Here is an 18,104-nt window from a genome sequence, read left to right on the forward strand (position 1 = left end):
ATGGAAAATATGTCCACAATGAGCACATTTGAACTAGTTTTTAACCTTGAGGTTCCATGAACATCTACAGGTGCTGGTCATTGCTGCAGTAATTCAGGCAAAAGGAGCCCCAACTAAGTATTGAGTGCTGTACATGCTCATACTTTTCATGTTCATACTTTTCAGTTGGCCAAGATTTCTAAAAATCCTTTTTTTGTATTGGTCTTAAGGAATATTCTAATTTTCTGAGATACTGAATTTGGGATTTTCCATAGTTGTCTGTTATAATCATCAAAATTAGAAGAAATAAACATTTGAAATATATCAGTCTGTGTGTAATGAATGAATATAATATACAAGTTTCACTTTTTGAATGGAATTAGTGAAACAAATCAACTTTTTGATGATATTCTAATTATATGACCAGCACCTGTATATCGGACGTGCAGAACACGTCAAAAACAGACGGCATAAAAACTTTAATTCTGGCTCCTCAGTGGACGTCTTTTCAATGTACGCCTCTAGTTGCAAAGATGTTGAAAAAACGTCTTTTGGACATAACTTTGCTCAGTGGGTTCTTTCTCATTTTGCTCAAAACTTGTGCTACTGACTTGTGTCCCTACTTTCCGTGACTGGTCACATATTACGCTGTAGCCACATTGGATCAGCAGTTTGGAAAAGCTGCGGGTGCCATTTTCTGGTCAAACACTGTAATTAATTTGACGTGGGACTCTCACAGATGTACACGTACATCAATTGTACACTCATTAATGCAGTGCATTGTGGGATTGAATGAGTGCACTTAATATCGTCCACTATTATTTCGGACACCACTACAAATGGCTGTCCCCTCAAATAGGGCTGTGGCGAGCAGCGAGGCAGAGGGACCGTGAGGGTGGGACGAGGCGGCGCTCATCAGGGAGGATGAGCGCCAGCTGCGCGCCGCAGCGATCTCGGCTCTCGCGGAGGAGTGACGGGAGTATAAAGGAGGAGCGACGACAGTGAGGGACGAGAGAGGACCAGGCCTGGATTTTATGTTGAGTTTTATTTATGTTTTGTTATGTGCACGCTGCAGTCGTCCGCGAGGGGCTGCAGCTTTTTATTTTCATTTTGTGTTTGTTTGTGTGTAGGCGGCAGTCGACCGTGAGGGGCTGTTGCTGGCATTTTATTTTGTGTTTGTTTGATTAAAATTTGTTGAATGTTCGCCGGTTCCCGCCTCCTTCTTCCCACGAACAAGCTTTACTACAGTGGTGCCGAAGCCCGGGAGGAAGGAGGGACATGCTGTCGAAGAGCCCTCGCAGCTGAGGGGGATCGCGGTGCCGCGGAGTTCGGGCAGCGCGGAGGAGAGCCCGAAGCGGTGATGCTGGAGCGGATGAAGGTCAGTGGGACGGAGACCTTGCTGCCGTGCCCCTGGGTCGAGGTGGGGTGGCTGCCGTCCGCGAGGGGGGTGAAGGAGTCCCCAGCGCTTGCCTGGAGCCGGAGCCTGCTGGTGTCCGCCGCATGGGGGAGGAGCAGGGAGCGCGGACGGGGACTCGCTTCCGGCCGCCCTCAGAAGGAGGAGCCACCGCCGGCCGCCTGGGGGCAAAGGAGGATCGGGCCGTCCACCGAGCGTCCAGTACCACCGCATGGCACCGCGAGGAAGAGCCTCTCGGCTGGCTGAGGACCGAGCGGCAGTGTGTCTGGGAACCGGACCAGAATTTTTTTTTTTTTTTTTCCTCTCTCCACTCTCTCGTCTCTGTCGCTCCTCATGCTCCCCGCTCCGTTCTCTCACTGGGGCTGTTCTTACCCCCAGGTCCCGCGGCCGTCGTGATCTCTAATGACAGTAGTAATAAAGAGGAAGATATGATTAGTTCACTTGCCTCTTGAGCTGCGGTGCTAAAGTGATCTGTCACACTACATTTAAGAGTGCCAAAACGGTATTTATTGTTTGAATTTTTTTATAAAATTGGCAAAATTTGAAAGCTGAGACTTTGTTTCATATCAAAATTAACCTAATCTGTCTGACAGAGTTAGTGTCCTCTTTGCTTTGTGATTTTTCACTACGTGAGAAAATGGATGTGTAACGTGAGAAGTGTCAAATGCATGAGAGTTGGCAGCCCTGCTTTATGAGACATGCAGCAAGTGTATACCAATTCAACGGCGACGCTTCAAAGCAGGATACTTGACTTTTTAGCATTGACTGTGGTGGATGTGACGATTGACGAGGAATGTCAAGGAGGGGCAGGGGCTTGTGTGCTGGAGATGCACTGATCAGCTGTAACGTCACCCGAATCTACTTTTAAAATTAAATCACCCACCCAAACCTATGGCTTTCTGTGATTTATCAACCTGATCAAGCACCTGATTTCAATCTCTTATCCACCCAAAATTTATTGGAATGTTACTTTTTATTACTTGGCTCGCGGATTGTCCGCAGTGTTTGCGGATATAACCATGATCCATGCATCATTATCTTGCGCTCTCGCAGAAAGTCCTGATCCCTGGCTTCATTGAAAGACGAGCAAGTTTTAGGACCAGCATTAAACCGATCTTTTCAACACGGTTTCCACCTTTTCTGCATTGGAAATGCACAGAGCTGTTTGAGAATGGACACAAGCCAGGAACCAGCAACAGAACCATGTCGGTGGAGAAGGGGTATCTGAACATGTGCTGGAGGCTCATATGACTCATACTCTGTCATGATTTGCATGAAAGGTCAAATATATAGTTTTAATATAGATGCAAAAGATATGCAAAGAATAGGCAAAGTCTGGTGTTTCCTTGTTAACACAATGCATGATGCTTTAGTCTTTAACTTTATCTACTTTCACTTTAGTTTTCCTTAAACACATTCTTTTGGCACACTATAAAGCTAAGGATTTAGTAATTTAAGATATAATAATTCAGTGCAATATGAAGTTAAATAAAAATTAGACAAATTTTCTCAGCGTGTTTCATTCGATGTCATAATGTTTTATTGAGAAGTCCACACCCAAAAGCTGAGTCTGTATAAAGGCAGATCTAATGTCTGAACTCTCATTGGAGCTCAACTTGATAGCTGAATTGACAGCAGTGTCCTGTTCCACAGACATTATCCTGAGACATACAAGGTAACACTTCCCTCAAATTATTATGGTTCTTAACTTTTGTTCAAATTTGAAAACTTAATTGTAAATAGCAATATGTTTGTTTTTTGTTAGTGTTACTCAAGTTGTGTTAACTGTATATGTAGGTAAATAAATAAAGAAATAAGATAAAAAGTTTAATAATGAAACAATGTTGAAGCAAAAAAAATGTTACAGTCATTCCAAGTCTCCCCTATATATCTAATAAATAATCCTTCCAGGATAATTGGATAAAATTATTTTTATCCAATAAAAACATATAAACATTTTATATGTTAACGATATTCCATTTCTGATAGAAATAGCAGCATGTTAACCATAAAAAGATTTGGGGATACAAACATTTGAGAGGCTGTGGGGAGAGGCAGGGAAAGTGAAAGTCTCAGGGTGTTCGTTGTGAATATTTAGATACTTTGTTTATACATTTTTTTGTTTAGCTCATGGGTAACATTTAAAAACAACATGACCACCTGTAATGGGAAATCTACTCACCTTCAGATAAAAGTTGATATATTTCTCATATTTACAATATTTGGAGGGGAATTTTAAAAAGTTGTTTATGTTGAATTTTATTAATTTGATTTTTAAAATGTTTCATAATCTGTATGTAAATGTTTGTATCTCCAAGGATACATCACCTCTTTGGGGCTATAAAAATAGAAAGTGTTCTATGGACTTTATACTTTGTGGCCTGTTTTATAAAATCAGTTCAATACTTAAAACTCTTAAATGAAACATTATATTCAATCATTTAGTCATTAATAGTCATTTAGTCATCTATATTGAATTCAGTTTTAGGTCAACAATACATGGATTTTTAAGGCAATTTGTTTATATTTCAGTAATTTTACATACAGTGTATATATATACTGTATACATGTGTGTATGAAATATGCTCCTCATAAAAAAACACATGCAAACTAGTGTGTGCTGAGTATCATATTTTATACACAAAACATATATACAGTATATACAATGGCTGTGTGTGCTGAGTATCATGTTTTATACATCAGGCTTTTACGGCTCATATATAAAAAACAATTGCAAATCAATGATAATTGTGAGATGGACACATGAATGTTCCCCAAAAGCCTGTTGTCATATTTGATATTTACATGAACATGAAAAAAAAATGCATACGTAAATATATAAATTTTTTAACATTACAAATTAATTATGTATGAATATTCAAGTAAACCCAAGTTACTTCAGTCCCTTAAATGTTTATCTTACATTTACTTTATAAAAATCATTAAAGATTTCTGAGCAAAAAAAGACTTTATTGATTAAAAAAAAGTATGAACTATCAATCTGAAGGCATGAAGTAGATTGTGTACAACAGGTTTTTCAGCAAAGTTTTGGTTGTCTTGATCATTTATAGGCCCTAGAAGTTTGCATATTAAGTATGACACAGTAGGCTGATATATTCATAAATATGTATTGGTTAACAGAATTTTACAAAGAATGTTTACTTTAAGGTGCAAGAGAATAAATGTTTCTAAAATGTTGTAACACACATTGCTAAACAAGCATTCTTTTTTCTTTTTTCCCCCAATTAATTTATACCCAAAAAGGGGTGACGTATCCTGGAGGATACAAACATTAAAATAAAAAATAAGTCATGTTTTTAAAAAAAATCATGAAATTGTGTCCTAATACGATGGAAATTAATTTTCTGATGTCTCTTTATGGTATTGCCCTCAGCAATGGGATACATAAAGTTCTCTAGTATAATCTAGACCATGTGCTTGATCCAAGTGTATGTTTTTCCCCTTCAGGACCATCGATCTAACAATGGCTAGCCAAGGTATGAAAGTTTCTATTAAAAAACAACAACAAATTATTTCCTTCACTATGTGTTTGCTTTACAGCCAGTGATTGAGGAGATATAATGAGTGGAATGAATTCTCTTATAGGTACAAAAAGAAAGTATGATCATGACTCATCTGACACAAGCATGCCGCAGACAACAGGCAAGTGAAATCTGAATCTGCCCACCTTTAATTTAGAGACAAAGTATATACTAATGGGTTATATCAGACTTTTTATTATTTAACAGGAGGCTATTTTTTTTTTGAGCCATCTGATCAATAAATGCCATGTGACGGAACAATATATATATTATAATTTTTTGCAATAGACGGCATCTCAGTATCATTCAGTCTGGACTTTGTTTTGCATTTGCACCATTTTCCTGTCTGTGTTTGTAATCATGGTTACAGATTTGATTTGTCATTTCATTCAGCGGTGTTTCCACAAATCACTTCATCAAATCATGATCACCAAAGTGACATTTATAAGTTTTTTCCAGTGAAGAAATAAAATCATCATGCCTTAAAATAGCTTGAATTTAACTCTACACCCTTGCTTCATTTAGTATATGTGGAACCATGAATATGCAAATTAGCCCCACCTCCACTCACTCGCACCAGCTTACACAAAGGCAAGTGGAAATACTGGTTCAATTCATATGTCTTTTACCCTACACACAGAGTAAACAGCTCATAAGTATGGGGTAAAAGGCACAGTATAAAAGGCAAAGGAGATCCCATAATAATTTAATATAGATTTACAGTAGTAACAAATATTATATTATATGATTAAGATCTTATATTTAAATATGATGGTTTCATTATAAATAAGGTGATTATCTCTAAGGTGGACACCCAACTTAATATACAATCTGAATCTAACCATGTCATGTCAACCAATGGAAAAGTCAGCTGGCTGTTTATTATCATGTTAAATATGTTGCCTTTAACCCCAACAGCAGAGGTGTCTTTTACCCCAAATACCATACTTTTACATACTCTTCCTTTATTGAAAAATGTTGCTTTAATTACCTTAGAAAAAAATTGAAAATCATCAAGAAGACCTTTGTCTCAAAATATATTCAATCACTTTAGTGATTGATTCTCTCCCTCACATAAATCTACAAAATGTTTAAAAACATCAAATATTAGATTAGTGCAGAATTAACTTTGCGCTGCTGCCTGAGATCATTTCAAAGATCAGACAAATTTCCACAGGCATCTTGAAAAGCGGATGTTTTGGAAAGTGTAGAGGCAAGTTTTTGTGCCATCTAGTGGTTTAGAGGAAAATAAAATCAAAGGAGCCTTTTGCTAATAGGCCTTTATCACACTTCCTATTTCCGGTAAGTGAAGCAGTGCACCTCTACTTCCGGTGCCATCGCGACTCAATCAAAACGCGGGTGTAACTGCAGCGATCCCGTGCTCTAATACTAAATAATGACATCCTTACCTCAGATTTGAACATTTCCTGACACTAAAAGAATAGAGGAGAGCATGGGTGAGACTGATATGGTGGGATGAAGTTGTGTGTGTGTGTCTTGCATGCATTTCCAAACTGCGGATATTTACGTCTCATATCGTCAGCCTGCTGAAATGTTCCCATCCAAATGTGCATTCTGAATAATAAATACATTTCTAACCTGCCGCAGTCCAGTGATTGAGTCTTCTCATTAACAGTGTGTCTCTTACTAATCATATTTCATACCTGTTGTTACATTTTTAAATTAATTTGACTGATAAACACCCTTACGAAAGTTAACCATGGTTTTATTATAGTAAGAATGTAGTAACCATGTTTTTTTTTCGTGGATTGACTACCATTTGTATTAGTTTTACCACACATACCATGATAAACTACAATAACCATGTTTTATTTTATTTGTAATAAAAACCATGGTTCATTTTCATGTAATAAATAGATGAATGAATGCGCGGTAACTGCCTTAAAGAAGTAAACAATGTTAAGCATTTAATTAATCTTAAACAGTAATACGTTAACAGCGTGACTGAATTTTGGCATAAATGTGTGAATTACATATACTGTAGGCTACAGTGAAATGATTGTCACTGAAAAGTGACAGAAAAATGACTAAAATATTAATACAAATCAATATGTTCATTCAGATCTTATTCGTCAGGTCTCACACACACTTAATCGCGGACACTATTTAGACGTGCACTGACACCGTGTGGTGAAATAATCACGTATGTTTACGACCCTCGGCTTATGTCGGATTAAAAAACTACAAGTTCAACAGAGTTTGAAAAATCCTGTACACAGTAATGATCAGTTTATCTCTTCTCCTGTCTCGGAAAATGTCCGGATTTTTAAATCATCCTGCAGATGCTTATTTTAATTGTCGTTTGTTCAGCTAGGTGTTCACAGCACATTGAAAACATGCATAACCGGAAGAATCAGCACACTGCTTCGACGCGCACTTCCGGTATTCAATTCCTCTGTGATAAAGGCCTATGATGGGCAGACTAGAGGCTTTGTGAAGCACTGAACCAGTTGAAGCTTTGAATCAATCCGACACCCGTCTCTATGACGACACCTAGTGGTCACTTGCATGTGTTGACAAAGATCCATGTAAAAAAAAAATAGTTCCCTTTTCAAGGGAACTCGCGCTGCGTCGAAATGCCGTGAAAACGCCTCTGCGTGATTGCGTCTTGAAGCCCTTGTGAAATCAGTCCAATGGACAGACAGAACGTCATAGGCGGGTGATGTCATAGACCCGGAACCTATAAAGCACCCGTGAACACAATCAGATACAAGCTTCTGTGCCTTCAAAAGCGCTCTGTGTGAATCTTGTCTGTAAAATTGGTGTCTTTAGATAAAGTTAGGCAGGAGTTTTCCACATTTGTTCTTGTAAAAGAGAAAAACATGAAAGAAAAATGAATGTGAAAGCAATTCACAGAGGCAACACGTAGATTATGTTTCCGCAATTTATTTATAAGTGGGGGAAGAAAAAAAAAGAGAGAAAAAGAAAAAGAGAAGCCCTTTCTCTCTGTTCCTATGTTCATGTCATGACTCTTTTTGCATTTTACATGCTAATAAGAATATTTAGCCTGTGAAAAGCTGAGTGGTTTTTAATGTATTTAACTTTGACAAATTGTCATATTTCTTTGTGGCTTGAGAATTTTTTTATACCTATGGAAAAAAACTAAAAAAATAAATAAATATATATATATATATATATATATATATATATATATATATATATATATATTTCTAAATGTCCATGACCACTATTCTATGACCACCTCATTATACAGTGCCCGTCTCCCTTAGGTGCCCTCAGGGGGACCGTTCTGCCAACCCTGCCACCTTATGTGTTTCTGGGCGCAGTGGTCCCTGGTGAGCACATATCTCAGGGTCCACCCGGAAACGTAGTGGCTCTGGGATGCACACCCCCTCCGAGGAGGGTCCTAGAGCAGTCAGGCCAGTTGTTCCCTGCCGGTTCGCCGCTTCAGGGCACTGTGCTTGCTGCTCCTGGTACACCAGAGGCCAGCCTTGAGAGACTGGTATCTTTAATATTTCTGCGGATATCAATGTCATGTCTCTGAGGGTCCCCTCCGTAGGAAGGTGGTATCCACCTCATTATACGGTGCCCGTCTCCCTTAGGTGCCCTCAGGGGGACCGTTCTGCCAACTCCGCCCCCTCGTGTGTTTTGGGGCACAGTGGTCCCTGGCGAGCACATATCTCGCGGTCCACCCGGAAACATAGTGGTCCTGGGATGTGCGGGGAGGGTCCAAGAGCAGTCAGGCTAGCTGTTCCCTGCCAGTTTGCCGCTTCAGGGCACTGCGCTTGCTGTTCGCAGTATACCAGAGGTCAGTCTTGAGGGACTGCTACCAATAAAGATTTGTTGGTGAAAAAAAAAAGAAGGCAGAAGCAAAAGGAGGCTACTTATCTGGGCATGATATGGGAGTTGGTAGCGATGTGGGCTCATTTATCACCTGTATGCATTGCATTGATTCTCTCAGCAAAGCTTGGACGACCACTTTCTGTCAAACAGTTTCAGAATCTGTTAGGTTTTTATGGCAGCTGCGTCCAACGGGGATACCTTTATGGCCTGCTGAGCATGAGACCATGACAGTGGTGGCTCATAACCAAGGGGTTTTCCCTGAGGGGATACCTGCTCCGCATGATTGAAGTCATGCTTTAGTTATGTGGAAAGATCCTTGGTTTATGTCCCAAAGGCCGTGTTGGGGACTCATGTTCGTCGTGTTGCGCTAACGACAGAGTTTTCCTTTGCGGGCTAGGGGAGCGATCATGAGTGATCGCTCAACTCAGGGTCCGTGGCAGAATAGGAAAAGCTGTTTATGTCATTTTGACACCAATACATATTAATTAATGTCATTTTGAAAGTCTCTAGGTTTTTAAATAAATGCAGATATAATTGTAATTAAAAAAATTATAATAATTATAGATTTTCAAATATTGCACCTGTCAATACAGAACGAAATATTCTGTAGCCTATTTTGCCATCAATACTGCAGACTTGGTCTTTGCTGTATCAGTAGGCTATATATTTATGTTTAACATGAAGTATAGGCCTTCCCTGTACATCACCCAGCAGCAGCAGCGCCGCGTCAGACACGCTTCTGGTGTGCAAAGAGATAGAAAACGTCACGCAGCTGACACGCAACAGAAACACCACGCTCACGCCACGCTTACAGTGTGTAGCTGGCCTAAGACCTATAGTGCTGCAGGCCTATGTCCTACTCGGCGTCAGACCAAGAGAAACAAATCTGCTTTGCCAATATAGGGCTCAGGATGCTCATATCCACAGTAAAGGAGCCCTGTGGAGGAAGCCGAACAGTCGTTTGTCTGCGTCTAAACTTTACTGTCATGGGGGTTTCCTGTAAGATGTGTGTTGGGGTAACAGCTTAGGACCCAGGACCAGTAGTAGAAAAATGAAGACCAAGAGTCAGGAGTTAGATTAATTAAAGAAAAATTTACTGAAGAATAGTTTGCAGTTTCATCAGCAGAAGCCAGCTTCAAGTCTCACAAGGAGTTCGTAGGCTGCACTCCCTCTAACAGTCTCCCCGCCTTCCGCCTAACGTACATACAATTTCTGAACAATTATACTGTTTTCAAGGTCTAACCACGTCATTATTGTCATGTGGAAGGATTCTGATTGGTTCTAACAACATGCAATGTAAGCAACTTTCCACACGTAAACAGATAGGAGCACATATCACTAAAAATTCGTAGATGCGTAGACTCGTTGTCGCCCAGTCCCAGATTTGGACTAGAATGACCTCGGAGGTCACAGAAAAGCGTCTCCAGGTCTGCTATATTCTGCAGAAACTCCATCTCCAACACTGAATCTGCAAAGATCATACAACGCACATACACACAAAGCTCCCGAGAATAACAGCTTGCTCAAGGTTGAGAACATCTTAACTAACTATCAACAAGGCACTTCTCCAAACATGCTGATACTATCTTTTAGGACAGAAGTGATTTTATTCTTTTAGTAAGAAAGGCACATAAATGAGGTACAGTTTCTCTGGGTCCCTAAGAAGTCACGTAGACCTGACATCCCATGACCCTAAGGTCACTTTAGGAAGACATATAGCACAACACCTGCAGAGGGGTTCTCCCGGGGTGTTGACACACACACACACACACCAAGGACATTCGCCTGTCAGCACGTTTAACACAGACCTCAGAGCAGCACCTAAAGAAATGTGTTTCCAAAATGTAGAAAATGGTTTTAACTTAATTATTCAGGTTATGGAAATAATAAAAAGAAACATTGAGAAGGATAGGTGTATAAAAGAAGAGACACATGTATCTGACCTGCCCCAATATGTGTGTATGCGGCAGGCTGGTCCTCGCGGCATATATTTGTCAGGTTCTGTGAACTGGATGTTGGCCCCACTCCTGGGGTGCAGGTGCTATCGTAGTAGTGTGCGCTATGGTTTCACACATACGGTCACTTGCTCTTATGGCGTTGTGGGTATTGCGTTCTCACAGCGTTTCGACGCAGCGCAAGTTCCCTTGAAAGGGAACATCTCAGGTTACGTATGTAACCATGGTTCCCTGAGAGGGAACAAGACGCTGCGTCGTCCTGCCATACTCCCTGCGTACCCGTGAGCGACTTACTTCAGGCTTTTTCAGAAGCTAGTATCTGATTGTGTTCACAGGTGCTTTATAGTTTCCGGGTCTATGACATCACACTCCTATGACGTTCCGTCTGTCCATTGGACTGATTCCACAAGTGCTTCAAGACGCAATCACGCAGAGGCGTTCTCACAGCATTTCGTTCCCTCTCAGGGACAATCCATGTTTGTCATCTCAGAGACAGACAGAAGCCTTCTAAACATTAGCATCCTAAGAAACGCTTTGGAAATCATAGAATGTCAGTGGAAAAAGGCATATAGTTCAACATAACATCATAATATGCATCATATACATAATTGACCTGCTAATTTGCTACCTTGTGTTTAAGACTGTGTTTAATTAAAGAAGTTTAAAATCAGAATATCCATCTTAGTGTGTTTGGATTCAGAGTGGTGACACCGGGGAAAACATAAGTCTATTTCAAAGATTGTCCACTCTACAATAATACAATTAAATATCTGTGATTTATATGTTGATTGTCTGCTTTTGAATGGCTGTCAACTGAGAAAGATATAAGGTTTATAAACTGGTGTAGTCATGGCACCTATCAGCAGGGGCTAACTGGATTATGTTGATCTGTTACATACTGGTTGTCTGAACTGAACTGGTTGTGTGAAGTTTTATAAATAAAATTAGAAAAGAATCCAAATAAAATGTATATAATGTATTTATTTTAAAATCATCCCAATTGTGATTTCCTTCTTTATTGCACACAGTTATGGAGATCATGGAGAATCTAAAGAATATCATAAAGAGAGTCACTGATCTGAACTCAGACGAAGCTTCCATGAATCGAGACATCATTTCAAAGATAAGTCAAATGGATAAAGTCAGCAGGAAGAAGGCAACCATTGGGATTTTTGGAAAATCAGGAGAAGGGAAGACCACCCTATTGAATGCAGTCTTGGGTAAAAAGGATCTACTGCCATCTGGTTGCTTTGGTGCCTGCACAGCTGTTGTTACTCAGGTGGAAGCCAATCTGGAGGACTCCATCACATAGCAGAGATTGAATTCTTCTCTAAAGAGGTTTAATTGTTTATCTTACCATGCCTTTAGAGAGAATTCTTTATAAACAGGTTAACATAAAAAAAGGAAATTAACACTTACTTTCTATATTGTACCTCTGTAGGAGTGGGGAAAAGAGCTCGAAGATCTTTGCAGAGTTTTGTCAGATGAAAGTGAGGACAATGATGAATTATATAACATTGCTGTAGAAAAGATCACTGCGCTGTATGGAGCTGGTGCAGACAAGAAAACTTTAGAAGAGCTCAAGAAAGATGATCAATATGCTGAGACTATCAATAAGAAAATCTCAAAAAGTGATGTAAGTTTTTTGAGAGTAAATATGTTTTAACACCAAAGGTTTCAATATTACAATATAAAATGTATTATAATGTATTCTGAAGTTTTGTTTGGCAGTGAAGTAACAAATTCTCAACAGGTCTTTGAATTCACCAATGATGTTGCAAGCTACACACAACACAGTGTGTCCAGTCCTGGTGGCTGGTACTGGCCGCTTGTGAAGAGTGTGACGATCAAGATCCCAGGTTGTCTTGAACTCCTGAAACATGTTGCGTTTGTTTATATTCCTGGAACTGGAGACTGCAATAAAATAAGAGATGACAAGTGGAAATCTGTAAATATATTACTGCACTTCTCAAATCATTATAGAAACACAATCTATTATGCTACTACAACCATATCATCTAAATCACTATTTCCAATCTTGTAGAAACTGAGAGAGTGCTCTTTTGTTTGGATTGTAAGTGATATCAATCGAGCAATCACTGACAGAGAACCCTGGGGGATTTTAAAGCACTATACTAAAGAATTGGGACCAGGAGGAAAATGCGAACACATTAACTTCATCTGTACAAAGACTGATGAGATCAATCCATCAGCCTATATGAGGTATTTAGTTAAAATGACACATATGAAGTGAAGGGGAAGAATCTTATTATAAGACTGATGTTAGCAACATACAACACCTCTTAATACAGCATGTGTTTTAATTCTGTATGGTGCAAAGATCACAATTTAAAAAGAAATAATTTGTGACTTATTTCCTTTGAACGTTTCTTTTTAGATATGCAAGGTTTACTAAAGAACAACTCACAAGAGATCAGGTTTGAAACATTTAGAAATGTTATAGCATACATTTATTTCACAATACGTTTGTATTAAACAACTTATGCTCATATTTTGGTGTTTTGAATCATTCTTCAGGATCAGGAAAAATTATGCATACTTCATAGAAATAAACATGTCAAGATGAGTGTCAAAGAAAAGTTTGAAAATTCTGATATTAAGGTTTTTGTATTTCCTAATTCTATGTATTGTTTTCAGTATTTTGAATGATTTCTACTCACATGTGTGTTTCTTTAATATTTTACCATTCTTTTTTATCTTTTTCTTTTAGAAAATATTCAGCACTGACAATGATTTTCAAGTTTTCACTGTAAATTCCAGAGCATTCTTTGACCCTAAATTAAATCTGGAACCTGAGGAAACAGGTAAAATATCCCTATTACCACATTATTTATGACAAGAATACATTTTTGATTAATCTAAAGTTAAATACTTTATGAACCAGCTCTGATCACATTAATCCAAATCTTGCCTTTGTGTTTTGGAAATGGTATGTGCCTGTAGAAATCCCAAAGCTGCAGGATGATCTGAGGATTCTTAACGAGAACATTACCAGAGAATTTACCATAGATTATCTCAATGAAGCGAAGGGAGTTTTGTCCTTGATCCAAAGTGTCACAGATAGGGAAATGGTATGAGTATGAATAGCATATATTTTACATGCATGTTTACAGAATGCTGCCAATATACATTATTCTGTAATTCACTGCTGTTACATGGATGTTTTAGGTTAAAATGAAAGAAAAAGTCTGCATGGAATTTGAGGAGAACCTAATGAAGGCACTGAATGATTTGGACAGTCGTTTGGACACAATTTATAGTGTTCTGGAACAGTGTCTCTCAGAGGGAGTGGAAAAATCTGTCAAATTATGTGTTGCTTCAACAAAAGCAATGATATTACCTGTGAGTGTGAATCAAGTGTTGTGAATAATCAGTCACAATTTTCTTGCCTTTTTAACACTGGTATTATTTTTTTGTGCTGTCACTCAGAATAAAGGCAGTGGATTTCATGATATCATTGGAGCTTTGTGCAGGAATGGTGGGTGTTTTTTCTCAAGCAGTAGAAAGGAACTCCTAGACCTAAACAAGGCATTGGCTGAAAACCTGCATGAATGTGTTGAAGGAGATTTCAAACAGATTCTTCCGTAAGAGCCGATTCATAATTCCATTTTTAGTCCCCCTTTCTTTAGTTTAGAATAAATAATCTACAATGCTTAGTCAGTGATTTAGGATGTTTAAGGCATCAGCATGATCAGTTATAGATAAGTGCATATGATTAAGATGAGGCTGTTGACACTACATTTACAGTTAACATTAAATTGTAGCATGATTGTTGTGTCAGTTCATGGACAAGTTGTACTGGGCACTCCCAAACTGCAGGGGGCAACCATGCAACCAGAGTTGGTGGAACCAACTTCTAGGAAGTGCTCTTGGGACCATGGCTGCGTTCGAAACCGCATACTCATTGAGTAGGTACTCATTTTCAATAAGTACTTACTTAACGAGCGCTAAAAGTGTAGGTACTATATTGCCTGATCTCGTTAAGTATGAATGTGATCCGCACTTTATGCGCCATGTTGACGTTATCATGTGACCTACGACGTTATCTGAAGCGCAACAACTTGAAAGACGAGTGACAGGTTTAATTCATCGATCTATAAATATCTTAATATTGATTAAACTTGCTAATTTTGTGGGCTTGTTGAAGAAACAGCTGCCCATTTATTTTGTCATATTAACCCTACTAATCTGACCCAGTTTTATCCTTACCAAAACCCACAATCGTGATCTCTTAAATATGTTGTTAATTTCTTTATTTTATATGCAAAACATTTCATCCACAAGCAAAATTGGCCTAAATCTCCTTTATATTTTCCTTTTTAAATTTAACTCCTGTTTTACCCCTCAAGCTTATGAAATAAAATTTAATTGCATTATGATGAATTATTCAAAGATATCTAACCTTGTTCTTGTTTTTTCTTTGTTTATAATGTATGCAAACCCATGATATTTGTTTTATTATTAGGATTGTTAAAGATACAACCATGTAATTATAAAATAAAAGATAGGCCTATGAGTGACAGGTGCAGTAACAGCTCAAAGCATCCACAGCCCGACCTGTGCGGTTTCCCTCGGAGTCTGCAACGAGGACCTCTTTCAGCTGCTCGAAGATCTCACCTTGGGAGAACACTGTTGATTTTATGCTCTTAAAATGTAAGTTATCACTATTCAAAATTAAGATTACCCCAGAATGAATTGCATTGCTAGCCCACTAAAACACTTACAATAATAATAATAACAAATGCTGACCAATACTTAATTATATTACTTTTTTTTTACTGAAAATTATATTGTTTTAGTAAAACAAGCAAAATGCAACTTGTTGTCATATGACATAGCGATGCATGAATACACACTAGACAAATGCAGCCGATGTGAATACCAATTTTCAGTCAAGCAATGAATAAATGCGTTAATAAAATATTTTATTTACTGACAACAATACGAAACATGAATTAATGAGTAAAAGAATGAATAAAAGTAAACATCACAAATGAATAAGTCACCATGAAACAAAGCTTTATTCAAACGTATTGTTCTAACAAACCATCACGCATTTACAGACGGTGAACACCACATCTGCTGCCATCTCAACACAGCTTGATGAAGCAGTTGACCACCGTGAACACCTTCGCCTGTCCTAGCCGTCCATCATGTCCCTCCTGTCCCTTCTGAACCCCACAACCTTGAAGCAAGAGTGGAGAACATGTGCGGGACAATCTGACTGCTGATGTCTGCTCCAAACATCCGTGTGCCTGCTCTCCATCAGCATGACTACTTAAAACGTTTTACAATTCATGTTGTCAGCATCCCATTTCTTGCCATATTTGATTTAATATTTTTACAATTACATGCTATTTGTATTGTAGCTTTATGACTTTTGTGGGCTAAACACTGAACTGATAAGCAGAAGGTTTCTGCTTGGATCTCCGCAGCCGTCACCACCAGTGTGTCCTTGAGCAAGGCTCAACCACAGAAGCTCTGCAGCAAATGCACAGACATCAAGAATCAGAAAAGTGCTAAAAATAACTCTGTTTGAAATTAAAATAAAATAGAACTTAATATTTAAATGTATGTTTTATTAATTTCTGTAGTATACTCAAAGCCTTTGATGACAGCCTTACTTCATCACCCTCTCTCCAGTCTCCACCAGATAAACACACACGTGCTCTTCTGCACCTGTAACATCAGACAACTTTCATGTTACCTGTATCTTAAACAACACCTTGATAAAAGCATAAAAGTTTATGTGCTCAATAGCCTTAAATGTTGAGGTAGTTGCTGATGTGTTAATGTTCCTCAATTCATCAACAGTATAATGGACAAATAAAAAAGATAACTTATGTTTAGTTACTTTATGTAGATTTATTAACATTACTGACGTTCATGTAAAGTAAGCAGTGTTGACCACAGTGAACTCTACATTATAGCACACACACATCACTCTTATCAGATGTCTATTTCATGCTGTGATGTCATCTGCAATACTTATCGAAAATGTTCCTGTCAGATGTTAAATAAACATTTAGTAAGCATCTTTATCTTTAAGTATATCGTTTATGTAAATCCACTTTGGATTACATAATAAAACGTGTTTTTACAGCCCAATCACAACTACACTATACTGTCTGTCGTCTTTACACTTTCAACAATTCAACAGTTTAACGTTACTCTACAGTAGTCCAACAAATGCGATTTTAACACAAGGAACCGTGATTTTGGTTTGTAATACTCACATTTGATTGGCTTTTCTCCGCCTGACGTATCCTTTCCTGTGGCCTCATGGGAAGGCAGGGATAGAAAAGTATCCGACGATGCTTCACAATCTGGGCGGAATCAGTAGGCCATCCGGGAACTTCTCGCCTACTCTTTTATGATTACTGAGGTTTCGAACATACTACTCCTTTCACATACTGTTTTCGCCTACTATATATTAGGTAAGTAGGCATATTCGAACGCAACATCAGTATACGCACGTCCGAATCTCGCGAGAAATAGTCCAAAACCCTGGTAGTTCTCGCCTACTCTTTTATGAATACTATGGATTCGGACATACTATTCTCTCGCCTACTGCTTTTTACATACTATATAGTAGGGAAGTATGCGGTTTCGAACGCAGCCCATATTTACCTGCGCACCCACTGGGAGGGCATGGCAGTAAAATGTTTGGTAACAGCTCTGTTGGCTCTCTCACCTGTTCCCGAAGAAAGATACTGTGACCACAGCTCCTGATCATCCAAAGACGCAACTGGTAGGATTGAATGTGTTGAGTTCTACAGTATATGACTCTGTAGAGGTTCGGGTAAGGAGGGCAAGGAAGAGGACACAGGGGTCGGCTGAACTACTGACGTTTTTATTGATAAACTCAAGGTCGTTTCGTATTCGCACTAGAGTGCACATTCAACTCATAACATTCGTCATAAACACTTCCGGGTTGCGTCCATCCGGGAACTCAAGGCACGTCAGTAGTTCCTCCTCTCTCTCCCCGTCCTCCGTTTCTCCATGGCTCTTATACTCTCCCCGCGCCCATTACTGGAATGAGAGACAGGTGTAGGTGGTTTGTGTCTAACCCACTCACTTACCGCTCGTCTCCCGCCTTTCTCTCCTGCTGCAAACCTCGCTGAACCACGCCCCCTCTGCCACAGACTCTTTGTATATAGTATATGACTTTTTGTGAATTGTGAGTATATGACTTGGTTGTAACGTGTAATTTAAATTAAATAGTGCAGACTTTGTTATGTGAATGTAGAACTTAACAGAAGTAAAATTACTCTAAGCATGTGTATTGTTTAATTATTATACATTTAATTATGGGATCATGTGTATTGTTTAATTATTAACTATTAGAGATCCTAGGTTTAGATATCT

The 18,104-nt window shown here is 38.8% G+C and overlaps 1 protein-coding gene across 1 annotated transcript; it reads left to right on the forward strand.

The window, feature by feature from the left end:
* Positions 1 to 1,339: 1,339 nt before the first annotated feature.
* LOC307139834 (nuclear GTPase SLIP-GC-like) lies at positions 1,340 to 16,303 on the forward strand (the record flags this gene model as incomplete). The annotated part of the gene is made up of 16 exons (XM_079838953.1): positions 1,340 to 1,357; positions 2,447 to 2,613; positions 4,862 to 4,890; positions 5,000 to 5,056; positions 11,744 to 11,935; positions 11,995 to 12,053; positions 12,157 to 12,351; positions 12,469 to 12,663; positions 12,760 to 12,938; positions 13,114 to 13,153; positions 13,254 to 13,337; positions 13,447 to 13,540; positions 13,680 to 13,807; positions 13,905 to 14,078; positions 14,166 to 15,389; positions 15,800 to 16,303. The coding sequence occupies 15 exons, from the start codon at positions 1,340 to 1,342 to the stop codon at positions 14,322 to 14,324; spliced, it is 1,770 nt and encodes a 589-aa protein (XP_079695079.1). The 3' UTR covers positions 14,325 to 15,389; positions 15,800 to 16,303.
* Positions 16,304 to 18,104: the final 1,801 nt, after the last annotated feature.

This window comes from Gobio gobio (assembly GCF_949357685.1).
Source record: "Gobio gobio genome assembly, chromosome: 2".
Lineage (NCBI taxonomy): Eukaryota > Metazoa > Chordata > Actinopteri > Cypriniformes > Gobionidae > Gobio > Gobio gobio.